General features: G+C 39.9%; 1 protein-coding gene across 2 annotated transcripts in view; it reads right to left on the reverse strand.

The window, feature by feature from the left end:
* The window catches only part of insc (INSC spindle orientation adaptor protein), a 287,717-nt gene that overhangs the window by 113,890 nt on the left and 154,836 nt on the right, over positions 1-18,991 (reverse strand). For both annotated transcript variants that reach the window (XM_087996161.1, XM_087996159.1), the window contains one exon: positions 16,396-16,521. In XM_087996161.1, coding sequence (XP_087852287.1) covers positions 16,396-16,521 — 126 coding nt within the window. The remainder of the gene's footprint in view (positions 1-16,395; positions 16,522-18,991) is intronic.

The following is an 18,991-nucleotide window of genomic DNA, read 5'->3' on the forward strand; positions in this document are numbered from 1 at the left end:
TTCTTAATCATTATGAGAACAAAGGTTTCAATTAAATATTTCTGATAAAATACTTATTAGAATTCTTTAATAATACAGATCTATGTCATTTTAGGACTTAGGGCATAATCTCAAAATAAGGGTTCACAAATTTAAGACTGAGATGAGGAGGAATTTCTTCTCTCAGAGGGAAGTGAATCTGTGGAATTCTTTCCCACAGGGATCTACAGAGGGGCATTGTTAATGATATTGAAGGCTGAGGTGGAGAGATTTTTCACCAGAAAGGGAATCACGGGTTATGGGGAAAAGGCAGGGAATTGAAGTGAAAAGTTATCATATCAGCCACGGTCTCATTGAATGTTGAAGCAGACTTTGGGCTGTATGGTCTAGTTCTGTTGGTACATCTCATGGTCTGGTGGGAAGGATGTAAAAAAGAGTGAAATGTAACCTGGTCTTTACAGGATCAAAGCATGTAAATTTAGCGTTTCAATATGTGTAAAATTAGTTTCAACTTTCAGAACATACACTTAGCAACATACAAAGAAAATCATGCATATAAAATTCCAGGAAAAAAGCAGGAGTTCCATGAAGCAGAATAATGATTAATGACAGTATAATGTAAATAAAAAAAAAGTGCTCACACAATATGAAACATTCTAAACCTTACAATTTTATGGAGAAGAGAGTCAAAATGAGGAAAGGAATTGCAAGATTTAGGGATCCTGGAAACATGGATGCTGATAACATAAAAGGCGATCATTAGCCCTTTGATCTTGTTTTCCTCTTTTATCCAGAGCACCCAAAAGTAATTTCAATTCTGTGTTTGCTTTGTAAAGCTCTCTAACTTCTCAATCAAATATTTATCTTCTCTTTAAAACATGAAATGGCCTCTGCCTCAAATCTCTTTTATTAGTAACAATGATCATTCACCTCAGGCCGAGCTCACGCTATTGAAGACACCAGGGATTATTTGTGCAATGGAAGCTTTTCAAAACCTAGAAAATTGTGGCATCAAATTGTGATAAATGATTCAAAAATCAGTCAAAAACAAAAAGTTCATGAGAATGTCAATGTTCGATGTAAACACTTTGTGTCTGCCTTGTATATATCATGCGTACTGTGTACTGGGCACTTCTAAAAGTGATCGCAGTAAATGTAGAATTGTTTCAATATGCAAAACCTGACTCTCAATTACTGTATGTGTACCAATTTTTTTTTAAGATTCGGAGATGCTGGTGTTGGACTGGGGTGTACAAAGTTAAAAATCACACAACGCCAGGTTATAGTCCAACAGGATTAATTGGAAGCACACTAGCTTTCCAAAGCTAGTGTGCTTCCAATTAAACCTGTTGGACTATAACCTGGTGTTGTGTGATTTTTAATTTTTTTTAACAAATTCCTCTTTATAATCATCCTGATGCCAAGCATTTTTAAAGCATCAAGGGCCTCCAAATGCAACATTTATCAATTAGCAAGACAAACTCTCGATTTGATCATTATCTTCAGTCCTTGGGGAAGCAACTTAAGTATTATTAGCATTTTATCCAGCTTTTGCATTAGTTCTTTTTCTTCAATTTGTCTGATTAAATTTACTTCATAAATCCAAGGTCTGAATGATAGACGACTGCCAATGCGAGTGTAAAATATTAATTTTTCTTTTCACATTCTAAAAAACTGAGGTAAAGTACAAGTGCAATAATAACTGCATACTAAAGTTGATGCAAGCTTTCAAGGGAGCCTTTAAACTATAACTAAACAAACAAGCAAATAACATTGCATTAGCTAGGAACGATGCAATAATTTAGCAGATTACACCCATTGAATTAAGCAGCTTGGTTTGTATTGTAAAATGAGCCCTTTATGAGATTACTGTCCAATATTCAATCACTCACAGAGGGTAATTTTGATTAGGGAAGACAGCATAAAATGGGCAGTATTGACTCAGCTGCCTATTTATAGATATTTTTAATCAAACTTTCAGATGTATTACGACACACCAAGAGGTAGGGACACTACCAAAGCGCCACAAGACTCCATCAGCCGTCCATTACATACGATATCTCGCCCAATAGCCATTTCAACTGAAGTTAATGGAATTGAAAAAGGCTGAGCATTGTCTGCGGTTTTAAAGAGAATTACAGTTTTTATAATTCCATTAGCACTGTTAGAGTCTAGTAACAGTCTTCGACTGAAAAGCATGAAAAGAGAAGAAAACTGCCAGATTTGAGGCTATTTCTAAAGATGCACAGGCTATGAAGGGAGGACTGGAAACACAGAAGCAAATTTGTCAAGGGCATAAATGATGGGCAGGTTGTTCCCCAGACCACATTCTGAATACCACTGTAATATAATTCATGATCAATCTTATGTATACAATAATTAATGTCTGAATATGAATATCTATACAATGAAATAGACCTTTAAGTTTATGTACTGTCATCAAACTAAAAATGTAGCTGCAGATATAAACATTTATGATATAATAAATAGCTCAGCTTTGTTAAACCTTCATTAACATCCTATTAATCACAGGAGTTGAATGCACCAATACGGACAGCATAGTTTAATGCTTACTTATACACACAGATAAAAGGATTTCTCACCTCTATTAAACCGAAAAGTTACATAAATAATTCATTGCTTTCTATTTTAAAGTTTTATTGCACTCACTGTTATTGTGTACTGAATTAGAAGAAATATAAGTGCAGAGAAAATTAGAAGAGTCTTGAGAGGGAGAAAAATTGTGCAATTAGAAATGTGAAGTAAATGCCCCATCCGATACAGAAACCTTGTAGGTCTTGTTACAACAAATATAACAAATGAGGAGCCTTGTCTGGAACATAGGCAGTCGACAGCTTTGGGGAGAGACAGGAGAATGAGCTTAAGCCAAAATCAAACCAGCAATGATCTTATCAATGGCGGAGAAGATCTCAGGGCTGAATGATTTAAAGTCAGACTTGCCAATGAGCAATAAAAAAGTGTTGTGAATTATCAAGAAATTAAGCACACCATTGAGTACATTATTTGACTCTGAAGATGTGGAACATTCAGTTTAAAGTTGGATAAATGATTACCCCAAAAGCCTTTAGACCATGAGGCTGTCCCAGACCAGGCCTCTCAATTTTCTCTATACCATACTGACTCAGGCCTCAACTTTCAAAATGGATAAGGTTAATGTGCTTTAGTATTCCATTGGTAATATTATTGTTGAGATTCTTACCTGACTCAGCATAGAAAAAGAAACAGCACAATATGATGATTTAATTAAGGTGCTTAGCACCTACTTCTGGTCTAACAAGATATCAATCATGTTGGATTTACTCAGCAAGTTTGAATTCTTTCTAACTGATGTCATCGTTTAGCAGATCGCTGTGACTAAAAGACCCTATGAGTTGAGGTATTCAAGACTATATAGCAGTTGGTATCCTGGGACGAAGTTTTATCTGATCACTTGCAATCCAGAGAAGGCCTCAAAAAGTCCAGCAAATTGAAATGCTAAAGCAGAACAAAATTCTTTTGAGACAAGAGAGAGGAGAGAGAGAGAATTTATCCGAGAATCCAAACTGAATGTGTCCAGCTTATTAAGAGTTATGTCTCAGGGACATCAGCTGTGATGGGAGAGAGGCGCACACATACTGCCACTGTTCCTTGTTCATGTTGTGGTGGAAAATATCTCCCTCAGTGGCAAAATAGCCCAGCTCCTAATGCAGTATGCTATACCTGCAACATAAGGAATCATTCTGGAATTTAGATCAGAATGATGCTGGAAAAGCACAGCAGGTCAGGCAGCATCTGAGGAGCAGGAAAATCGATGTTTTAGGCAAAAGCCCTTCATCAGGAATAGAGGCAGGAACCCTCAAGGGTGGAGAGATAAAAATCTTTTTAATCTCTCCACCCTAGAGGCTTCCTGCCGCTATTCCTGATGAAGGGCTTTTGCCCGGAACATCGATTTTCCTGCTCCTAGGATGTTGCCTGACCTGCTCTGCTTTTCCAGCACCATTCTGATCTAAACTCTGATTTCCAGCATTTGCAGTCCTCACTTTTGCCTAGTATCATTCTGGAATTATCTATAAGAGCAGCACAGTGGCACAGTGGTTAGCACTGTTACCTCACAGCACCAGAGACCCGGGTTCAATTCCCACCTCAGGTGACTGTCTGTGGGGAGTTTGCACATTCTTCACATGTCTGCGTGGGTTTCCTCCCACAATCCAAAAATGTGCAGGTTAGGTGAATTGGCCGTGCTAAATTGCCCATAGTGTCAGGTGTAGGGGAATGGATTGTGGGTCAGTGTGGACTTGTTGGGCCGAAGGGCCTGTTTCCACACTGTAACTAATCTAATCTATAAGAGCACGAGAACAGTCCCAGCAGTGAAACAAAAAATGCCTGGGGAGGTTGGTGCTAATGAAGACCCAAATAAATCTTTTCTTCTACAAATAGTTGTGGGACTTCAAGATGACTCTGCTACTCAGATGCTTTTATCAATGGCAAGACAACTGTTTTTACATGAGGTACTGGAGCTAGACTGGCTCTTTTTTCTGATACTGTACCCTGGGTCAAACCTCCCCTTCTTCAACACTCTCATATCTAACTTTGAGGTACAGAAAATATGTCAATGAAAGTGAAAGGGTAGCTGTATGCCACACTTTGTTATCCTGGATGTGTGTTTGGAGATCTTCTGTATGTTATTTCAAATTCACAATACTTTTGACCAAATGGAGAAGCTTTACTTCTCCGGAACCTTCTTTAATCAGCAGCAGTAGATGACTATGAACTACCATCTTTTGAGGATATCCCACCTTGAAAGACCACAGATGAATTTTCTGGATCTTTCCATTTCTTTCTGATGACTGGCTACATACAGCAAAACATGATTATACTGGACAGGAAATCAACCAAACATAGGATGCCATGTTTACCCAGTACTTACATAAGAACATAGGAACATAAGCAGGATGCTAGTTAGATCAAGTGCCTCTACCGCCACCCAATCATCATCTTTCATGGCAACCCCTTCTCTGGTACTCTGTTGTCTAAGATGGGGATCCAGTAGATGTGGTGCACCTAGATTTCCAAAAGGTCTTCGACAAGGTGCCACATAAGAGGCTGCTGCATAAGATAAAGATGCATGGCATTACAGGTAAATATTACCATGGATAGAGGATTGGTTGACTAACAGGAAGCAAGGAGTGGGGTTAATGAATGCTGTTGTGGTTGGCAGTTAGTGACTAGCGATGTGCCTCAGGGATCCTTGTTGAGACCATCTGGCCCTTCGAACCTGCTCTCCCATTCACTAAAATCATGGCTGATTGTTTTGTGTCCTCAGCTCCACTTACCAACACTCTCACCAAAACCCTTGATTCCTTTATTATTAAAAAAAACTATCCTAGCTTTAAAAACATTTATTGAAGTAATGTCAACTACTTTACTGGGCAGGGAATTCCATAGATTCACAACCCTCAGGATAAAGAAGTTCCTTCCTAATTCAGTCCAAAATCTGTTCCGCCTAATTGTGAGGCTATGCACTCTTGTCCTAGTTTCACCTGCAGTGTAAACATCTGCTCCACATCTATCTTGTCTATTCCCTTCATAATTTTATATGTTTCTGTAAGATTCCCCCTCATTCTTCTGAATTCCAATGAATATAATCCCCATCTACTCAGCCTCTCCTCATAAGCCAATACCCTCGACTCCGGAATCAACCTAGTGAACCTCCTCTGCACTCCCTGCCAGTGCCAGTACATTCTTTCTCAAGTAAGGAGACCAAAACTGCACACAGTACTTCAGGTGTGGCCTCAGCAGCACCTTGTACAGCTGCAACATTATATCTCTGCTTTTAAACTTAATCCCTTTCGCAATGAAGGTCAAAATTTCATTTGCCTTCTTAATTACCTATTTTACCAACAGACCAACCTTCTGTGATTCATGCACAAGGACACCCAGGCCTCTCTGCATAGCAGCATGCTGTAACTTTTTCCCATTCAAGTAATAGTCCTTTTTACTGTTACTCCTACCAAAATGGATGACTTCACATTTATTAACATTGTATTCCATCTGCCAAACCTTTGCCCATTCACTTAAAGTATCTATGTTCCTCTGCAAAGTTTCACAGACCTCTGCACACTTTGGTCTGCCACTCATCTTAGTGTCATCTGCAAACTTTGACACACTACACGTGGTCCCCAACACCAAATCATCGATATAAATTGTGAATAATTGCGGTCGCAACACTGATCACTGATGCACATCACTAGTCACTGACTGCCAACCACAACAGCACTCATTAACCCCACTCTTTGCTTCCTGTTCGTCAACCAATCCTCTATCCATGGTAATACTTTACCCATAATGCTTTGCATCTTTATCTTATGCAGCATCCTCTTATGTGGCACCTTGTCGAAGGCCTTTTGAAAATCTAGGCACACAACATTTACTGGATCCCCATCTTAGACAACAGAGTACCAGAGAAGGGGTTGCCACAAAAGATAGTGATTGGGTGGTGGTAGAGGCCCTTGATCCAGCTAGCAGCAGCACAGATACCAAGACATCTCAGGCAGCCTCTGTACCTGTAGTGTCCATTATCTCTTTCGATCAGCAACAGCCGATACAAAATACATTGGGACAACTGAGTCTTGGTCTCATATTCCCACTGAATACTCCAACATTGTATCACACAAATCATGGCTGGATATCCCATTGCTTAATCTTTGAAGGAGTCCTGCCTAGTCATCCACCTGACTGTTATGGCAACTCATGTAGAAACAATCTTTCCAAACCTTGTCTGAGCTGTTTCCAAAACAATTATCTCTTTCTTCAAAAAAGGAGACCAGAATTGTACACAGTATTCCAGATATAGTCTCAGCAATGCCCTGTACAGTTGAGCCATTGGACCTTGTTCTTTGATCGACCACACGTGGCCCTCCATTCTAATTTTCATGGATCTCCTTTGACTTCTAACAAGCCTACACCTCAAGACACAGTAGAAGAGTGGAAGTGCTCTTGTGGTGCAGTGGTAGAGTCCCTAACCTCTGAGCCAGGAGACCTTGCTTTAAGTCCAGCCTGCTTTAGATGTACGTAATAAATTTCTCCACAGATGGACTCTACAACGGAAATGCTTCATCATGATGCTGCTATATCATCACTGCTTCTACTTAAATCTACAACTTGGGATAATGCACACAACTGCCCTACTAACATTATACACTTGCTGATGAATGCAGAGAAGACCAACCTTCTTCAGATTCCAGTGATGGCCTCTCAATGGCAGTGAATTACTGGGCTCTTTCAAAATCTCTGGCAATCCACAGTCTGCAAATGTTGTGATCTTTTGAGGTTCAGCCTGTGCTTTGGGAATGTGTAGCAGGCCTCAGCACCTACTGACCAGCCACTCCATGGTAACGATGCAATTTTGTTCATGTGTAAATCCAGAGGGAACATTGCTAGCAGTCTTGCCATTGCCTACAGCAAGGCAAAACCCTATTCAATGCTCAAATGGGACAAGGGGACCCATTGAGGAGAAATCCATCCCTTGCCTATTGCGAGCCTACAGAGAACTGCCATACTGCTCACCTGTCTCCTACCACTGGCTAAATCCTTACAGGGGATTGTAAGGTAAAGCCTTGCATGGGCATTAATTGCTTATTTAAAGTCTTTAATTAGAAGGAAGCAGGTGACGCAACTGAAACCCACTGCACTGCTGATAAAACCGGGAGAGGGTGTTTGATTTGTCAGTGCACATGGTGCCCATGAAATTCAATGTATCACTCTCCTTCAATCCCACCAACAGGGAAGCATTCAAGCCTGGCCCAATACTTCACCATCACAGTCAAGTCATTATACCCAGTTTAGACGCAGGGAGCAGAATGGAGAAAGTGAGGACAGCAGATGCTGGAGATCAGAGTCAAACGTGTAGTGCTGGAAAAGCACAGCAGGTCAGGCAGCATCCGAGGAGCAGGAGAATCGATGTTTCAGGCAAGATGTCTATTAACGGCAAAGAAAAATAGAGGATGTGGTTTTGAGTATAGACCTTGTTCTTTGATCGACTTTTAGTACTTTTAGAGACTGCAAATTTTTTGAAGAATTAAGTTTTTTTGAAAGCTCACAAAGCAATAGTGAAATGGGAAGTTAAGAGAGGCTTGGAAGTGAGAAACAGGTGTATGGTTAGATGGTCAGGCTCCTCACCATCCAACCTTGGTTTAAATGAATGATACCAATGAGAATGGCTCTGAGTGCTGTGGGTGAAGTGATTAAGAAGGTTAAATCATCAGCCTACAGCTACATAAGTGTTTGCCTCACAGCATTCATGATGGATAGCTACACAGCTGGGCTCTTGTGGTGCAGAGGTAGTGTCCCTACCTCTGGGCCAGAATGTTTGAGTTCAAGTCCTATCTACTCCTGACATATGTCATCAGGTGTTTGATCATACTGATACGAAAAAAAAATTACAGTTAAACTAGTCTCTGGGGTATTACATTTTCAGTCCAAGAAGCAGCATTGAACACAGATTTGCACTGACAGTTGTCTTGAGCCTTTAATTGTTCAGCAATGTATCCCACAGGTACAACATATTGTAGAGTGCAGTGGTAATTGGCATGTGGATAGACATGCAGTTCTGTTTCTGTCAATACAAGAACAGTGTGATTTGTTGGCAGCTTAGTGATATCCCAAAGAGCATTTAGAATAATCTGTGTGAGGAAGGGACAGTGGAATAGTTCATATCAGGATCAATGACAGAAGAAAAGAAGGATTGAGATCCTCCATACAGAATTTAAGGGCTGGGATCAAGTTAAAAAGCAGGATCTCAAAGATAATAATTATTTGGATTATCCCAATTATTTGCATTAATGAAGATCATTGTCAGGTTAACAACATGGTGCCAGAGAAAAGGCTTCAGATTCTGGGGACATTGGGACCAGCTCCATGGGTGGAGGAGCTTGTTCAAGATGCACCTAAATAGAACTGAGACAGGTTAATTACTTTTGTGGGAAGGTTTAAATTAATTCAGCAGGATGTTGTTCACCAAGATGTAATATCAAAAAGTGAAATCAATGTAGAGAGAAAAATGAGAGGGACGGTTAGTGTTAGAACTGATGTAGAATTGACTAGGATCATAGAAAACATTTTTAAAAAATTTCATTTAGTTTTGAATGCATATAGGATAGGGTAAATAGGCAAAGTCTTTTCCCTGGGATCGGGGAGTCCAGAACTAGAGGGCATAGGTTTAGGGTGAGCGGGGAAAGATATAAAAGAGACCTAAGATTAGATTACATTACAGTGTGGAAACAGGCCCTTCGGCCCAACAAGTCCACACCGACCTGCCGAAGCGCAACCCACCCCTACATTTACCCCTTACCTAACACTACGGGCAATTTAGCATGGCCAATTCACCTAACCTGCACATCTTTGGACTGTGGGAGGAAACCGGAGCACCCGGAGGAAACCCTAAGGGGCAACTTTTTCACACAGAGTGGTACAGATATGGAATGAGCTGCCAGAGGATGTGGTGGAGGCTGGTACAATTGCAACATTTAAGAGGCATTTGGATGGGTATATGAATAGGAAGGGTTTGGAGGGATATGGGCCGGGTGCTGACAGGTGGGACTAGATTGGGTTGGGATATCTAGTCGGCATGGACGGGTTGGACTGAAGGGTCTGTTTCCATGCTGTACGTCTCTATGACTCTATGACTCTATAAGGTGTGCAGAAAAGCTTGATAGCCCAGAGGCACAAAAAAAACCAAGCAGGCAAATCACTTAATTCAATCAGCTCAAAAAGAAAGATTGGATGCTTCTTGTTTCTGTGTACTGGGTAGTACATGGAAGCTAGAAAGGAGCAAACATAGCAGTTGAGATCAAACAAAAATACCATTGTGCTTGAAAGAGGGACTGTCCTTGCTGGATCAAAGTCAGAATCCATTTGGTTGGATTTGATAGTGGAGAAGGGAGCTGTTATGCTCTTTGGTGTACCTTCATAGAAATAGCAGAAAATAACAGTAAGCAGGTAGAGGAGTAGCTTTGCAAATAAATTACTGAGAGATCCACGATCTCCACAGAGTTAGTAATTGGAATCCTTAACCATCCAAATGTTGAATTGGGCAAGCAAGGGCAGTAAAAGTGAGGAATTTCTGAAGGGAATAGTTCAGTTTCAGTTGATATACATTGCAATAAGGGAAATGCGGAAGGCAACTAGAGCCAGATTCCTGAACGGTGGAGATGTTATATGGAAAGATTAAGCATAAAAGTCAGAAAATGACAGGCATCACCTTGTCTAAAGAAAAAATGTACACAGGAGAAGAGAAAAGAAAGTGAAAAAGGCAGAGACGGCTTAAGATTAGGGTGGAAGTGAGGACTGCAGATGCTGGAGATCAGAGTCTAGATTAGAGTGGTGCTGGAAAAGCACAGCGGGTCATGCAGCATCCAAGGAGCAGGAAAATCCTTAAGATTAGGGTGGTCTACCATAAAAGTGATTCCAACTGTCTTCTCCAGGTAAGTCTTAATGGGTGTGTTCCCATAAAGGGATCTAGAATAGGAGGCATGGCTTAAAAATGACTGGTCTCTGATTTAAGATGGAGTTGAGGGGCAAGTTCTTTTCACAGAGGGCTGGTATTTTTTTTGGAATTCTTATTCCCAATGAGGCTGGGTCATTGAAGAGGTTCAAAATGTAAAAGGGAATCAAAGGGATATGAGGTGGTGCAGGGGTAGGAATGGGAGGGAGGTAAATGGAGCTCAGGCCACAATCAGACCAGCCATGATACTGTTGAATAGCAGGGTAGACAGAAGGGGCTAACTGGTCTATTTCTGCTTTTATTTCTTATGTTCTTAAGCGAACATTTTTACTTTTAAAATGGTAATATTAAAATGATTGTCAAAGGAGTGATGGAACCAATTAGGGACCAAATGAGATCTATGGATGGAGGGTGAGGCACAATTGAGGCACTAAGTGGAGTTTACCAAAGAAGAGAACTTTATCAAAGCCATTGTAAATGAAGTGGTGCCTGGAGTAAGATGTCTGTTTACAGTAGAGATAAAAAGTTATGGATTATCGATGCATCACAGGATGATTCTGGATTAGTGAACATTCTTATGTACGATTCCAGCTGATGCTATTCAAGTCAGATCCCTAAATAAAATCTGGCTTAAGAAACATTGTTTAAAAATTTAGTCTGGCATCTGGTCACAGAAACCCACGTACGCAAACTGCAATTTGATTTCTTTTAATACAACAGAAATGTATTACTGGTGCTGGAAAGAGGAATCTCAAACAAAAATAACACAAAACAAACTAAACCATCTAAATGTCACATATTGTGAAAGATTTTAAAACAGGCAGACAAAACCAAGTCCCATCTATTCCCTGAAACCATTGTCTTAAAGGTAATCTAAATAATTTAATAAGGTGCAGTGTTCTAACCAAACACTCCTGGTCTGGAAGTTTCACAAACTGCATTCTTTCATGAAGGTAGTTTATTTCCTTAACTATTCTAAACAATCTCCTTTTTCTAGGAGACTATATTTGCTTCTAAACATAGCTAGTTATCCTTTGAACACAATCCAAGGGTGTTTTATCAAAACATTTTTATAATCCTACTTATCCTAGATCCTGTTACAGCCTAGTGTTTTCTTTCTTCTGATATAAACTCCTTGAAGGGTAGGAATGGTATAGTGGTAATGTCATTGGACGAGTGATCCAGAACCCCAGGCTAATGTTCTGGGAACATGGGTTTAAATCCCATTGTGAATGATAAAAATTTTCATCCAGGGCTGAAGGACCTGTACTGCACTGTAATGTTTCAAATTAGATACAAACTTCCACTTAAATGTGAGGATGTCACACACTGGTTTCAGAGTCATGGTTCCAAAACAGCTGGCCTAATTAATTTTTAAACCCTTTCACAAAAATAGATTAGCAACCATATACCACTAGTTTGAAATCCAGTCTCTCTAAAAGAAATTATATTAATATTTATAAATCCACATCTTTTATCATACTTACCAGACAGGAACACTAATTACTCAATAGAGCTTTATGCAATCCAGATAAATATGGTAATAAATGGCCAAATCAATTGCCCGTCATATTCTTTCAAGTCTCATTCCCTGTACTTTAATGGAATAGAGATGTGGGTCACACTGGGGGATTGTTCAAGGTGGGAGAGGCATTAATTGTGGAGGTGAATGTATAGTTCAGCAAATCAGCAGAAACAGTGTGACAAAGCACTAGTGTAGAGTTTACCCTCACTAAATCTTTCATGAATTTAAACTCTTTAATTAAATCTCCCCTTAGGTCTATGAAAAGCAATGTCAGATTCTCCTGTCTCTCCACATGATCATCCCTGGAAACTTTTGCATAAATTTTTACTGCACATTGTTCACAGTCTTCACATCCTTCCTAAAATGGAGTGCCAGAATTGGACACGACACTCAAGTAGAACTTGTGTTTCATTTGTACAAGTGTACCTTCCTGATATCTGTGCTCTATGCCTTTATTTACAAATGAATTTTGCATATGTTTTATTAACTGGTTCTGCTATCTGCAATGGTTTACTCACACACACCTTGATGTGTCTTTGTTTTTATACTCTATAAGAATTGTACCTATTAGTTGCCTCTCCTCCTTTCACAGACGATATGAACCTCACATTTTTATGCACTGAATTTCATCTGACATACGCCCAGCCAGTCTATCTACCTTCCTATGTCATCTGTAAGAGCATGTTGTTCACTGTTTATTATATTTTCAAGTTTTGTGTAATCTATAAATTTTAAGATCGTATCTCTTCTTCTGTTCTTTGGCAATCCCTCAGAGTCAAGGATGACTTGCTTTCACTCTGTGGATGAGGTGGTTCTATTGTAGCTGAAGTGTCCAGTTCTGCAACTATAAAGGTCTGCCACAGATGAGCAGGCAGACATCAATGAGGTTGAAGAGGTTGGGGGGTGGGGTGGGAGGTTGGGGACAGGAGGGTACCCTGGATTCTACACGGTCTTTCCACTGCTTGCACTTGGCCTCCATATGCTCCACTCAGTGAAATGGTTGGTGTCTTCACAATTGTTTCTTCTCCAGTTTGTGCATTCTAGGGCAAGCGATTCCTACATGCCAGTGGGGGTGTTGTATTTCTTTAGCGAAATTTTCAATACGTCCTCGTAGCATTTCTCAGTGCTGTCCTAGTGATCACATATCATTGCGGAACTCAATTGCTAAGGGACTCCTGTGTCAGGCAGTGGACAATGTGGCCCACTCATTGCAGTTCATCATACATCACCAGTGCCTCAATGCTAGCAATATTGACCTGGGAGGGGATGGTCATGTTGATATGCCTGACTTGCCAGTGGATTTGCAGAAGTTTGCGAAGGCAGTGCTGGTGATAGTTCTCCAAGGATTTGAGGTGTCTGTTAAACATGGTCCATGATTCTGATGCGTACAGGAGGACGGAGCCACAGTTGCTCTGCAGCCCATGAGCTTGCTCCTGGGTTTAAGGTCTAAGACTTCAAACACTCTGTTCTTCAAGTGTCTGAAATCAACTCAAAACCCCAAATTATCAGTGTACGTATATATAAAAAAGGCCTGATTGCTGATACGTGCGGATACTACTGTATATACTGACGATACATCACTGGAGCACTGATGACATTAAATGTTCAAAATTCTCTTTCAGTTACATTATTGAAAAATAAATAGGAATCGTAAACACAGCCTGCAGAATGAAATATTCAGATTCTGAATCAAAGTAATTGATGGAATATCGAATCTACATTAATCAAAACAGTTTAGTGGATTAAAAAAGGCCAGAAAAAGAAATGCGCTGATAACTTGGTGAAGCTCCAGTAATGACTCATTGGTCTTGGGGTATGAATCATACTTACGGAATATGGTAGATAAGTGAGAGGTCCCAGTTGAAATCCCAGGCAAGCCCTGATTTCTGCAGGAGGCGATGGCCTAATGGTATTATCACGAGACAATTAACTCCAGAGGCCCAGATGATGCTCTGGAGACCCAAGTTTGAATTATGCCACAGCAGATGGTGGAATTTGAATTTAATTTTTTGAAAATCTGCAAATAAGATACTGATCATGAATCCATTGCTGATTGCCTGGGGGAAACCCAACTGCCATCCTTACCTGGTCTGGCCTACATATGACTCCAGACCCCCAGCAATGTGTTTGACTCTTAATTGCCCTCTGGATCAATAAGGATGGGCAATAAATACTGGCCTAGCCAGTGCAAGCCCTCATCCCATGAATGAATTTAAAAAACTCTTTATATAATATCATAAGGATTTCAGTGGGGAGCAGAAGTATGGATCTCAAGTCAAGTAGACCTATGTGTATAATAAAACAAAGAAATACACCTAGATCTCCTCACAGTTTTAGTAATGATATCTATCATACTAATGTAACTAGTACCTGATTACTATATGTTTGATCACCATACATATTTTCAATAGCAGCTGCAGAGTAGTTTGCAATGCATCCTCAAGAGACTAACATTCATACCAACACAAAAATCAGTCTTAGCTTGAAATTATAGAGAGTCCAACCACTTATACAAGTGTTTTTGTGAAATGCTCCCTTACTCATTTACTTTTTTTTGTTTGGTAATGATCAATATTGGAAGAATACTCTTCAAATATGGGCACCAATTCATACACAATTCTTTTTTTGTCAGTACTTCTAACAACTTCCAGAGTGAGCAGAAATGAATTTGATTAATTCACACTCTAACGTCTAATACATTCTTTAGAATTTTTGTAAGTAACATTGCTCACCAGTATCAACTTAAATACAAAAAGTTAAGAATCACACAACACCAGGTTATAGTCCAACAGGTTTAATTGGAAGCACGCTAGCTTTCGGAGCGACGGTCCTTCATCAGGTGATTGTGGAGGACTCGATCGTAACACAGAATTTATAGCAAAAATTTGCAGTGTGATGTAACTGAAATTATATATTGAAGAATTGATTGTCTGTTAAGCCTTTCATCTGTTAGAATACAGTGATAGTTTCACTTCTTTCATGTGTAAATCACAAAACCCTTTTTTTTTAAGTTGCATTCTCGGGTTAGCTGTTAACAATGGTGATAGCTAGACAATGTGATGAAGGTGTTAGCCCCCTGTGTTCTCTGTCTATGACCTGATGTTTAGATTGGTTCCAATCTAAAAAGTGAAATAACAGATTTTTACATAAATTCATGCAATTTTTGAGCTCAGAGTTCTCCATGAATGTATGTGGTTTTTGAGCAAAGTGCAATGTAACTTTGTACCAAAAAAATTCACCACACACAAAATATATGTGTGCATGTGGGTCTTTGTCTGTCTTTGTGTGTGTCTGTCTGGGGTGGGGGTTGTGAGTGTGAGAAAGTGTGTTTGTGTGTGTGTGTAGTGAGTGCAGAGTCTATGTGCGCGTCTGTGTGTATCTGTGTCCGTGTGCATGTGTGTAGTGCAATGGTGATCACCTGTAATGTGACATGAACCCAAGGTCCCGGTTGAGGCTGATAGCTAAGTTCGGTACCCATAGGGAGGGCCTCAACCGGGACCTTGGGTTCATGTCACATTACAGGTGATCACCATTGCACTACACACACACACACACACAGATATTCCTACACACACACACACACTCTCACATGCACACGGACACAGATACACACAGACGCGCACACAGACACCCACACACACCCTTATAGACACACAGACTCCCACACATACACCCCCTCACAGACTTAAGACACTCTGCACTCACTACACACACACACACACACTTTCTCACACTCACAACCCCCACCCCAGACAGACACACACACACACACAGACAGACAAAGACCCACATGCACACATATATTTTGTGTGGTGAATTTTTTTGGTACTTTCAGAGTTACATTGCACTTTGCTCAAAAACCACATACATTCATGGAGAACTCTGAGCTCAAAAACTGCATGAATTTATGTAAAACTCTGTTATCTCACTTTTTAGATTGGAATCAATCTAAACATCAGGTCATAGACAGAGAACACAGGGGGCTAACACCTTCAACATATTGTCTAGCTATCACCATTGTTAACAGCTAACCCAAGAATGCAACTTTAAAAAAAAGGGTTTTGTGATTTACACATGTAAGAAGTGAAACTATCACTGTATTCTAACAGATGAAAGGCTTAACAGACAATCAATTCTTCAATGTATAATTTCAGTTACATCACACTGCAAATTTTTGCTATAAATTCTGTGTTACGATCGAGCCCTCCACAATCACCTGATGAAGGAGCGTCGCTCCGAAAGCTAGTGTGCTTCCAATTAAACCTGTTGGACTATAACCTGGTGTTGTGTGATTTTTAACTTTGTACACCCCAGTCCAACACCGGCATCTCCGAATCATAAATACAAAAAAGTTTACATTGTACTTTCTATTTCACACATATTGCCATACCTTCTCAAGTTCATTGATGCCTTCCTCCACACTACATATTGATGTCAGTGCTCTAAGGGCATGCACGTGCAAATAACTAGGAGCGTCCTGTCTGCACAGCTTGAAAAGTACTGCCACCCCTCCTTCCTGCAAGGAAATAACATGGAGCATTTAAAACATATTCAAAGATTATTCCACACAAACGTCTACTCAGCAATCAACAGTATTTTTGATTATTGTGAAAAATTAGAAGAAACTATAAATTCCATCTTTTCAAGTTCTGATTCAATATTAATGGTAATGCACACTGTTGCTAAATGTGTTTGCCTTTTAAAGGGTTAATGCTGAGAGTGTATTAACCTTCACCCAATATAATGATATCATAAGGATTTAAGTGGGGAGCATAGGTCTGGAGATAGACCTATATGTATAACTAAACAAAGAACTATATCTAGATCTCCTCACAGTCTTAGTAATAATACCTATCATATTAATGGAATTAAGACCATAAGACATAGGAGTGGTAGTGAGGCCATTCAGCCCATTAAGTCCACTCAGCCATTCAATCATGGCTGATGGGCATTTCAACGCCACTTACCTGCACTCTCCCCTCATCCCTTAATTCCTTGCGAGATTAAGAATTTATCAATCTCTGCCTTGAAGACATTTAACGTCCCGGCCTCCACTGCGCTCCATGGCAATGAATTCCACAGGCCCACCACTCTCTGGCTGAAGAAATGTCTCCTCATTTCCATTCAAAATTGACCCCCTCTAATTCTAAAGCTGTGCCCACGAGTCCAAATATCCCTAGTACCTGATTACTACCAAGCAATAAACTACATCTTGTTTAAGACAAAAACCTCTTCACATTGGACTACCAATGGATTTTCTTCTACCATCCTAACCCAATTAGGCAGTGTAGATCCTACAAGAGGTTTGCTGGAAGCAAATTTACAACATGGTGACCAAGAAACCAACTAGCTCATACAACATGCTGAATTAGATGAAGGTTTATCATACAACACACACCTCTCAAACTACCACTAGATCTATTTGATAAAACTGAATCAAAATATAGATGCAAAATATAGAAAAGAAATTGGTTTATATGCCAGTACAAATGGAGTTGGAACTGCAACAGGCACATAAACTGAACAAGGTTACTATGCTATAGTTACTATAGTAATGTCCCATACAAATCTCTTATCATAAAAACTGCATTGGTTTAAGAAGGTGAATTACTAGTTCCTTCTCAGAGCAACCACCAATATAAGATAAATGCTCCCTTGTCACATAGCTGAACTGGTGGCTACAAAATTCAATTCCCACATAATTAAATTCTGGAGTTAGTGTGTGTGTATATATAACAAAATGATTTGATTGACACTTTAAAAAAAATTGCTTGCCACAATCATTTTTGATATATATTTCAGTTTGTTTGATTCAAATTGTGTAATCCATTTGAAACCATTAGAGAGAGAACAAGATAGATTCCAAAGGTAGAGATAGGGTGGGGTGGGAAGGGGGAACAGATGGATGGACAGACAGACGGATGGACAGACAGACGGACGGACACCCCTGAGCTTCTAGTTGCCTGCCATTTCAACACACTACACATCACCTTTTTCCATGGCCAACATCTCTGTCTTTGGCTTGCTGCCAGTACTCCAGCAAAACTCAGCGCAAAATGGAAGAAAAGCACCTCATTGTCTGCTTGGGAACTTTACAGATTTCTGGACTTGATATCAAGTTCAACCATTTTCAAGCTTGAGCTGTCCCATGTCCTTACGCAACCCCCACACACCAGGCCTTGTTATTACAAGTCTGCTGTTACACACAACCCATTGTTAGCCACTAACAGTCCCCATTAACAGCTATTCACCTTCCTAGCCTGATTGTAATCCACTCCTTCGTCTAGCCAACTACTCTTCTCTCTCTTTGGGCTCTTTTTCCACCTATCACTTCCTCCTCCCTCACACACACACACACACACCCTTTCCCCCCACCCCTCCACCCTATCTTTTGCATTAAAACTAATGTTTTCCTTGCTACCATCAGTTCCGTGGAAGAGACACTGGACCCGAAATATTAACTCTGATTTCTCTCCACAGATGCCGCCAGACATGCAGAGCTTTTCCAGCAATTTGTGCTTTTGTTTCTGATTTCCAGCATGTGCAGCTCTTTCAGTTTTTTTTAATTTTCCAATAATGATTATATTTTTAAAAGCATTTGCATGAAAATAATGACAGTCATTTGGATGAAATAGATTCCACATTAGTAGTGTGTCATCCTCAAATACCTTGCCTATGGCAAAGCATGAAACGTCAGGCAAGATAACTTGTTAATGAAATATTAACGTAATATGAAACATTTCTTTCTTTTACGAAATCTCATTGTCTGCCCCTAAAGTAACGGTGTATGAAAAACGTACCCAAAGTCGAATATTTTGCAGATGTGGTAAATGGAAAGCTAATTCTTACATATGATGGAAAGGGCAGCAATGAGGTCAGAGAATTATAGCAAGCAAGAGAAATAAGAGTAACTTCAAGCCCAAGCAGTAACTGCTAGATTGCAATAGGTTTGATGGTCTGGAAGTTTTCAAAAGATTAGTGGCAAA

Source organism: Chiloscyllium plagiosum, unplaced genomic scaffold (genome assembly GCF_037043375.1).
Source record: "Chiloscyllium plagiosum isolate Xiang-an unplaced genomic scaffold, Cpla_swu_hap1 HiC_scaffold_18, whole genome shotgun sequence".
Classification (NCBI taxonomy): Eukaryota; Metazoa; Chordata; class Chondrichthyes; order Orectolobiformes; family Hemiscylliidae; genus Chiloscyllium; species Chiloscyllium plagiosum.